Source organism: Trichechus manatus, unplaced genomic scaffold (assembly GCF_000243295.1).
Source record: "Trichechus manatus latirostris isolate Lorelei unplaced genomic scaffold, TriManLat1.0 scaffold00045, whole genome shotgun sequence".
NCBI lineage: Eukaryota > Metazoa > Chordata > Mammalia > Sirenia > Trichechidae > Trichechus > Trichechus manatus.
In genome coordinates, this window is record NW_004443981.1 from 16,583,320 (window position 1) to 16,593,014 (window position 9,695).

A 9,695-nucleotide genomic window follows, 5' to 3' on the forward strand; every position below is an offset into this window, starting at 1 on the left:
TTAGGGTACAAGTTAAGGACTGGGTTAGGGTGCAGGTTAAGGACTAGGTTAGGGTGCAGGTTAAGGACTGGGTTAGGGTGCAGGTTAGGGACTGGGTTAGGGTACAAGTTAAGGACTGGGTTAGGGTACAAGTTAAGGACTGGGTTAGGGTGCTAAATAGTTGCCTTGGCTTCCACGTGAGCAAGGAACAGAAGGTATGAACTGTTCTCTGTCCTTTAACTCTCTCATCCATGAAACTGCCTGGCTGACTTGAAGGTCATTTAAAGATCATTTTCCCCCTGGGTAATGTAACACTGGAATAAATAGCAATTTCCAGTGATATAGTTTCTGATTCTTTTTGCAAATCGATTCTTAGAGCTTCTGAGGGTGGCATTCCATAGTAAGTCAGAAGAGACAAGTGGGTCACCTGACAGGGATTTATCTTCCAGGTGAGTGAATCCCAATGTGGGTGAAGAGGGTGTGTGTGAGAGAGGGGGTGTGTGTGTGTGTGTGTGTGTGTGTGTGTATGTTTTCTCACTGCAGCATTGCAAACTGAAAGATACGGAGAAAACAGGGAGACATAGGGAGAGTATTCACAGTAGGGGTGGATTTTGCAAGCTGTGGGACTTACTGAAAGACCGCCCAGGGTGTGCTAGTGACTGTGGGCTTTTCAGATGCACCTGTGTCCTGGATCACACTCAGAGCTGCTGAAACAGTCCTATTATCGCACGACAGATAAGTTCTCTGCCCACGCTAGACGACCCGCCTGCCCGTTCTAGGCAACCCGCCCGCCCGCTCTAGGTGAGGTGTCTTCCTGCTGTAGATGACCTTTCCGCCCATCCTAGATAGCCTGTCTACCCGATCATCAAGCAAGTGGATTCTGCTCTTCGGCCGGTGGCTGGTGATCCAGCACAAGGATTTACATCACACAGGAACTTTGAACAGCTGTAGCTTTCCTCAGCACATTGTTCAGTTGACCTCCTTTCCACCTTCAGGGATCTTCTAGGCAAGCTTCTTGAGGTTTCAAGGAACAAAACCTTCCTCAGGCCGCCTCTGCTCGGGGCCAGGTGCAGGTCACTGCAGAGGCAGAGATCTCTGGAGACAGACCGGCTGGGGATCACAGCACCCCTCAGTGTGGCTCAGCGGCCAGGAGCTCGTACCCCCAGCCTCGGTGCTCTGTGGGAGTCCACCAGTGGCTGCCTGCCAGCCGAGAGCTTGGCCACAGCCAGGCCCCCAGTCCAGTGGGCAATGCTGCGAGCATGGACGTGGGCGGGTAGGGACAGAGGTTCTCTACCATAGCCCCTTGTACCGAACACCACGGAGACACCGCTGTCAGCCCTGAGTGCGTCCTCTTACGAGTGCCTTAAACTGAGCCAAAGAGCAATTACATAAGTAATCTGTACCCAGACAAAGGGAAGCCTGGATGGTTCTTTGACTTTGTAAAGTACAAATTGTGAAAATAAGGTTTTCTTTGAAAAGTCACAGGAGCAGTGACCAAATCTGGCAGTGTCCTGCAGGTATGGATGTGAAGTCGATGTGGGGGTGAACCCGCTGTGCCGGTCTGGGGGTGCTCACGGGAAGGGCCCGAGCCCACCGAGCACTTGCTGTACAGGCTGCTGGCCAAGGCCTCTGGCCTCCGTGCAGTTCTGGGATTGTCTCCACCTGGCTGAGTCACGTGGGCGGGGAATGGGGTCCGCAGAACACACGTAGCATCTGAAGCCGTGTCGTTGAAATCTCAGTGAGCTTGGGTGTGGTCCTGCAGTAATGATTTTATTCAATCTCAAAAGTCCTCTTTCAGATCAGAAAGCAGAGAGGGTCAGGAGCTGGTTGAATGAACACGGGAAATCCAGGGTGGAAAGGAGGAGTCCTCTGTCACATTATAGGGAGAGCAACTAGGGTCACATAACAACGTGTGTATAAATTTTTGTATGAGAGACTAACTTGAGCTGTAAACTTTCACTTAAAGCACAATAAAAAAAAATCAAATAAAAAAAAAAACAAACCGAAAGTCTGCCTTTGTTCTCGCGTGAGCTGTCGGTACCGCAAACGCTCGGGGTCAGCGAGGAACAACCGCTTGCTTTCTCGGATTTTAAACATTCGAGATGAAATGATTGTGGTAAATGTTACTTTCGATCGCAAATAAATGCAAGTAAATTGTAACGAAGGTCATTTTGACCCTAAAATTTGTATGCTCAGTTGAAAAAATGGAGTTTACCTCAGGAATGTGTTTTATACCGCTTTTCCTAGAAAAGCTCTCTAATAAAATTCTAAATGTTTTTAATGTTTCTGTTTTCTGAATTAAAAGGTGAAATAAAAACAAGTCTCTCCCTGATGGAGCAGGAGAAAAGTGGGTTGCAGAACTCACATTCTAGTAAAAAGGCCAGACTTAATGGTCTGACTGAGACTGGAGGAACCCCAGAAAGCACGGTCCCCGGACTTTCTGTTAGCCCAAAACTAAAACCATTCCCGAGGCCAACTCTTTAGACAAAGATTAGACTGGACTATGGGACATAAAATGATACTCGTGAAGAGAGTACTTCTTAGCTCAAGTAGATACGTACCACTAAACGGGCAGCTCCTGTCCGGAGGTGAGATGGGAAGGAAGGCAGAGAGGGTCAGGAGCTGGTTGAATGGACACGGGAAATCCGGGGTGGAAAGGAGGAGTGTGCTGTCACAGTATAGGGAGAACAACCAGGGTCATGTAACAATGTATGAATAAAGTTTTATATGAGAGACTAACTTGAATTGTAAACTTTCACTTAAAGCGCGCGCGCGCACACGCACGGGCCCACACACGTCTCTCACCTCTTCGTGGCGGGTGGTGCTTGTGGGCATTGATTTATTGTTTTAATTGTTCATATTCACCAGAAAAAGAGGAGCCGGGTATGGACGCCCAGGAGCAGAGAAGGCTGGGCCGCCGGCAAAGGCAGTTTGAGCACGGTCTTCCTGCTCTGTTGCTTTTTTAAAAATAATATTTTACTGTGGTTTCGGTGGAAGTTTACATAACAAGTTAGGTTCTCTTTTGACACCTTCCACACGACTTGTTCAATGACATTAGTTAGATTTTTCACAGTGTGTCAACGTTCTCTTTAATTGTGTCGGTGGTTAAGAGCTTGGCTGCTAACCAAAAGGTCAGCAGTTAGAATCCACCAGCCGCTCCTTGGAAACCCTTTGGGGCAGTTCTCCGTCCTGTAGGGTCGCTAGGAGTCGTAATTCACTCGAAGGCAGCGGGTTTTAATTCCGTTTCCAGTACTCTAGTTTCTCCTTCGGCTTTAAGTCCTAACAACATGGTGGAAAGCCTCCCTCCGCAGCCCAGGGAAGCGTTTTCTCACACTTGGTTGTGGGGAGGATCTCTGCGCAGGCTGGTCGGCCTGGAACCCATCTCTAGGCGTCAGTTTCCCTGGTGTAACCACACACACCTGAGGAGCTCTGGCGGGTTAGAGAAGGCAGGTTAGGGACCACCTGGTACTTCACAGACTCTCAGTGACGGTGACACAGTGACGTTAGTGAAGCCCAGAGACCATGCACCGAATCAGCACCAAAACCAGGCCTCCTGGGCCTAGGAGCCCTCAGCCGGGGGCTAGGGCAGGCTCCACCCAGCACCAGCGCAGGCGGGTACTGGGAACCGCCAGTCCCGTTTCCTGCGTCCCCAAGCAGGGGCTGACGGGTCTCCAGTAATCATCCTGCTTGTCAGAGGGTCTTGCCTGTTAGCCCCCCAGCAGGCACGTCTCCCCACAGGCTGTGGTCATCAGCTTTGGGTGTTGATGCTTCTGTCCCTGAGGGCAGAGCCTCCACGGGGCTGCCTCTCAGACTGTTTCCCCTGCCAGGAAGGGCAGCGCCGGGCCCTGGGGCCTCTGTGGGCCCCCCATCCCGGGTCCAGGCAGCCTGCGTGCCACGGGGACCGCAGTGGGTGGGCGGGGCCAGGCCAGGACAGTCGCTCAGCAGCCCTTTGTTTTGTGAATTCTTCAGAGAATGTCGCAGCAGCCGGGGAGGTTATGTAACTCGTAGGAAACTAGATGACAGTGCTCGTGTGGATTTTTGTTTCTAAAACAAGAAGGGTCATATTGTGTTGACATTTTTAAGTTACAAACGTTAACAATGTCCGTGGTTAGAAAATTCAAACGTCAGGGGAGGAGTAGACTACAAAGTAGCAGCTGCCCTTTTTCACAGTAGAGAATTCATTTCCCAAAGCCAAGGGCTGGGGTTCTGGCTCAGAAAGCCTCTCTTGTTGGCGGACTGGTTCCCGCTTGGGGTTCTGCAAGGGTAGGCACTGTCTGCTCGTCTGGTCTCAGCCAAGGGCTGTGAGTCCCCGGGGGGACGCTTAAGTCTCGGAGTTCCTGGATGGTCCAGACAGTTAACGTGATCAGCTACTAGCTGGAAGGCTGGAGGTTCACGTCCATCCAGAGGTGCCTAAGAAGAAAGGCCTGGTGATCTACTTCCAAAATATCAGCCATTGAAAGCCCTTATGGAGCACAGTTCTACTCTGACAGACATGGGGTCATCATGCGTTGGAATCAACTCAACGGCAGCTGGTTTTTACTGGTTAAGTCTTGTTAAATTCCCTTTCAGACTGCCATATCTGTATTATTATTTCACAGTAACTGCCCTTTCACGAATTATGTATATTCTGAGTTTTGTGTCACAGTGCTTTCGTTTCTTTCTAGAGGGATTTCCATCATGCCATCCAGTTTTGTAATGGTCAGTGGGTCCTTGTCGGTATTGTGCAGCCCCCTCGGGCCTTAGCTGAGCAGAGCTGCTGCCTCCGGGGCTAACACTCCTCGACGGAGCTGCGGCCTGTCCAGGCTGGCCTGGCTTCTCCCTGCGTTTGAAGGGTGTAGGCGAGCCAGGTAGTTAAAAATCTCATTGTTTGGTTTATTCATTCCCCCAGCAGATACCAAGCGCCTGCTCTGTGCTGGCCACGGGGGCCGCAATGCTGAGCGGTGTCCCCCGCCCCCTAGGGCGTGTGCAGACCTGCAGGATGTAAGGGAGGAGAAACGCTGTCACATCACCAAGAGCCCACCAGGGTGTTTTATGGACTTGATGGGCCCAATTTCCATGTTCACATTCCAAGTTAATCATGGACTTTAATTATATTCTTTCAATTGTAGAAGTACTTCCACTCAAAATGTGGAACAATTATATCTAAGTGCTGGTTAATAAAAGCTGTCACGAAGAAAGGAAATAGCATGAAATTGAGAGCCAGCTTTCTTTAATACATTTTTTACTGTAAACATAAAGGTAACAAAACATTCGCCATTTCAACAAGTGTCCCGTGTGCAGTTGAGCAACATTAAGTACGTTGATCATGTTGTTCAGCCGTCACCGTTAACACTTGGGAATGTCCCCATCACGAAGCTCCGTGTTGGAAACCGGCTTTTCAGTAAGGATGGACAACTGCCTGCTCGCTTCTCTTCTGAGACCTCCCTCCACAGCCTCCGTCCGCCTTCCTGTGAAAGCATCACCTGTCCCTCGCTTGTCTACCTATTTGGGGCTTCATGTCTAGAGTGCCCCACCCCTCCGACCCTACCCACCCCGGTCAGCCTGGCTACAGGCCTCGGCTCCCACAGAAACATTGCAGGGCCTCCCCCAGGCTTGTCGGTGCCCTGCCCGAGTCCCCTGGCTTGCCCTAGACAAGTCTCACTAATTACAGTACTCAATACTAATCACAGCAACAGGCGGTCGTTGTTTATAGCCCCCCGCCCTCCCGCAAGCTTCTCCTGAGTAGGGGTGGGTCAGATCCATCTTTCTCCAAGAACCTCCCACTTGGAAACACGCTGGCTCAGTAAATGACTGCAGGGGGAGGGAATGTGTGAGATGGACACGAGCCTCTGCCAACCTGGCACCTCTGGGGCAGGCCCACATGCTCTGCTCCAGAGTTGAGCGCACGACCCAGCAGCCAGTCATCCTGGGCCTTCCCACACCATGGGGTCCAGGGGCCTGCACTTCCTCTGTGGCTGCAAAGCCAGGGCGGGGCAGAACTGAGGCAGGGAAATCAATTCCAGCTGCAGATGTCGGAGTGCCTGGCTGCAGCTGTGCCTGAAGCCCAGGTCCGCGTCTGACTACCAGTGAAGTGCTCACGTAACCGTGTGACTTAAGCTCCTTCCTTGCACGCAGAAGCAGCCCGCTGCACCATGGGGCCCAGGTGGCACCCAGGCCCCAGTCCTGGCGGGCGTGTGAGGTGAGGGTAGGGGACGGCCAGTTTTGAGGGTGCACTTTGGTCTACATCCAGGTGGTCTGAGTCCCAGGGTGACCCCGACACCAAGCTGGCTGGTAGGCCTGTGGTGCCATCTCTGGGCCTGACCACCAGAGGCAGCCCTGCCCACGGGGTGAGGGGGCCCCCAGGAGCCAGGAGTTAGTAATCAAACAATCATGGGAAAAGACGGATTGTGCCTGCGGCCAGTGCCCTGCGGAGCTGCCCGGCGGCCCCCACCCGGGGCGCGCTCTGCTCAACGGGTGGCCAAGGCTGCTCGCCCTGGTGGCGTACTGTCCTCTGCCACCTGCAGACACGCCCGGCTTCCCCCAGCCCAAACAACAAGGAAGCCCTCGGTTCTCTGGCCCTCCTCCCACCACACCTGTGGAGACGGGTCCACGTCTCCCCGCTGGTTTCTCCTCATTAGCCCTGGAGACTAGACTTCTGCCACCGCCGTCGAATGGGCCTGGCCGTCGCTGGTCAGTCACCAGGCTGGCCCCCTTTAACATCTGCAGCATTTGACAGGAAGGACCCCTGCCCAGGTCCACCCTCTGCCGCTCCTGCTCCTGCTGGGCAGGGCCCTGCCTCTGAGCTCAGGCTCTGGGCTGCCACCGTCTCTTCTCCCTGACCTTTCTGACAGTGCCAGCAGCCTCCCCCAGGCTGCTCGAGTCACCTCCCTTCACCCCTTCCTCTCTGCTGTGGTTACAAATGAGCAAATCTTTCTCCTTAAAGGCTGTGGTTAACTGAGCTAACGTGCTGTGCTCCGGCTGGACGGCAGAGTTCACATGCCAGCTGGATGGCAGCGGAGCTCAGAGGGTCTGTGACGCCCACCAGGGACAGCCCCAAGTGGCACAGCCACGAGAGGCCCGGCCCGTGTGTCTGCTTAGCCACCTTCCACACACACAGCGGGGGTGCACCCAGGTCTGCACCGCCTCTGGGGTGCCTGGCTCTGCACCAGTGACTTCTCCCCAACCCAGGCTCCGAGGCCAGCATCCCCGACGTTTGTCTGCCCACCGCTCCACCCGCATCCAGGAGGTGCCAAGCTCTGAGGGCCTGCTAAGGAGTCACCTAAGTGACCCTTGATGCCCCCTCAATTCCAGCCGGCCTTTGACTCCAGGGCCAGGTGCCTCCTGAAGACACATCTCTGACCCCGTCACCCTCAGAAACCTGCAGGCCCCCTCTATACACACCCACACCCACACACACCCACACACCCACACCCACACACCCACACCCACACACACACACCCACACACACACACACACACACACGTGCCAAAATCATCCTGACTCCTGGCTTGGTGTGCACAGAGCCATTTGGCGTACCCCCACGGCCTTGTCCTTACCATGCCCCAGCAGGTGACTGGCACCCAGCCAATCCTCCTTGTACCCCCGACTCTGCACCCAGCTGATCCCCCTTCCTGCACCCCTCATACGCAGCAAGGTTCCTGCCGCCAGTCCTTCCTCCAGGCCTCGCCCCTCCAGTCCTTCCTCCAGGCCTCGCCCCTCCAGGCCTTCTTCCAGTCCTTCCTCCAGGCCTTGCCCCTCCAGGCCTTCCTCCAGTCCTTCCTCCAGGCCTCGCCCCTCCAGGCCTTCCTCCAGGCCTCACCCCTCCAGGCCTCGGCCGTCCAGGCCTTCCTCCAGGCCTTGCCCCTCCAGGCCTTCCTCCAGTCCTTCCTCCAGGCCTTGCCCCTCCAGGCATTCCTCCAGTCCTTCCTCCAGGCCTTGTGCCTCCAGGCCTTGCCCCTCCAGGCCTTCCTCCAGTCCTTCCTCCAGGCCTTTCCCCTCCAGGCCTCGCCCCTCCAGGCCTTTCCCCTCCAGGCCTCGCCCCTCCAGGCCTTTCCCCTCCAGGCCTCGCCCCTCCAGGCCTTTCCCCTCCAGGCCTAGCCCCTCCAGGCCTCGCCCCTGCCCCACAGCACACTTTGAGCCGCCCTCCAGGGCCTTCTTCCCAGGACCGTAGTCAGCACCAACAGAGACCCCCTGTCCCCCCGGCAAGCAGTTGCTATCCAGGTGACCCTGACCTTTGCTACCCTACATATGTCAGAGTAGAGCTGTGCTACACGGGATTTTCAATGTCGGATTTTTCAGAAGTTGATCGCCCAGCCTTTCTTTCAAGGTGCCTCTGGGTGGACTTGAACCTCCAACCTTTCAGTTAGCAGCCGAGCGTGTTAACCATTTGCACCACCCAGGGACTCTTGAGGACAGCAGGGCCTTGCTTGTTCATTCACCCAGCTGATAGGCACCCATCACGTGCCAGGCCCTGCTCTAGGTGCTGAGAAGAGAGCAGTGAAGGAGACAGACGGACTTCCCGCACCCTGCGCCCTACGGGGACATTGTGCTCTGCACCCTGGTTTCCAGGAAAACCACTTCCCTCCTTTATCCTGTCCGTGATGAACTGATCAATCTTCCGAGAGTGTTCAGGCGCTTTCAGGCTGTCTTTTATGCTACTTCGTATTGATCCGCACTGGTAACTGTCTTCACGTTGCCCTGAGTCAGTCTTTGGCTGGAAAAGTACAGGAAGAATGGTGGGGGTGGGGGATGGTGGGATGGATGGGTGAGGTCAGCACATGTCCAGGAGTGGTTTCTAACCAGCTATTTGGGGGTTACATCTCCTTTGACAGGGGCCCAGCTGACAGCATGGTCCCCCACCCCGCCCCACCCAGCACCACCCCACCCCCCCCCACCCCACCCCACCCAGCACACACTCCACACCCAAAAACAGAATGGACTGATGAACACAAAGAACATCAGAGCAGTAGGCGGAGAGACCCAGAAGGAGAGCTGTTTGTTTGTTGCTCTATCTCTACCCCCTCCCTGTGCCCCCGCAGCCCCGGCTGGCCTGGGGAGCTAAAGTAGCCATGGGCCTGACTTGTGAAAGGCTGCCAGTTGGCTAGGAAAACAAGTTCTGGGCAAATAAGAATTTTATTTTAAAAAGAAGGCAGCTCAAAATGGATCAAAGACCTCAAAAAGAGCTAAAACATAGAACTATTAGAAGAAAACACAGGGGCAAATCTTCATGACCCGGGGTTTGGCAATGGGTTCTTAGATATGATACCAAAAGCACAAGCAACAAAAGAAAAAACAGATTGATTTAACTTCATTGAAATTAAAGACTTTCGTGCGTCAAAGGACACTATCAAAAAGCTGAAAAGACAGCCCACAGAATGGGAGAGGATATTTGCAAATCATGTATCTGATAAGGAGCCCTGGTGGTGCAGTGGTTAAGCATTCAGCTGCTAACGAAAAGGTCAGCAGTTCAAATCCACCAGCCGTTCCTTGGAAACCCTATAGAGTAGTTCTGTTCTGTCCTATAGGGTCACTGTGGGTTGGAATCGACTCGATGGCAATGGGTTTGGTTTTTTTTTGGTTTGTATCTTATAAGGGTTTAATATCCAGAATATATAACGAACTCTTACAACTCAACAACAGAAAGACAATCCAATTAAAAATGGGCAAAGGACTAGAATAGACATTTCACCAGAGAAGAGATGGATGGATGGATGGATGGATGGATGGGTGGATGGGT

At 53.7% G+C, this 9,695-nt stretch overlaps 1 protein-coding gene across 1 annotated transcript in view; it reads left to right on the forward strand.

The window, feature by feature from the left end:
* LOC111820641 (apoptogenic protein 1, mitochondrial) overlaps positions 1-4,968 on the forward strand; it is a 39,288-nt gene extending 34,320 nt beyond the window's left edge. Inside the window, exon 5 of the mRNA XM_023731821.1 lies at positions 4,868-4,968. Coding sequence (XP_023587589.1) covers positions 4,868-4,916 — 49 coding nt within the window. The 3' untranslated portion in view covers positions 4,917-4,968. The remainder of the gene's footprint in view (positions 1-4,867) is intronic.
* Positions 4,969-9,695: the final 4,727 nt, after the last annotated feature.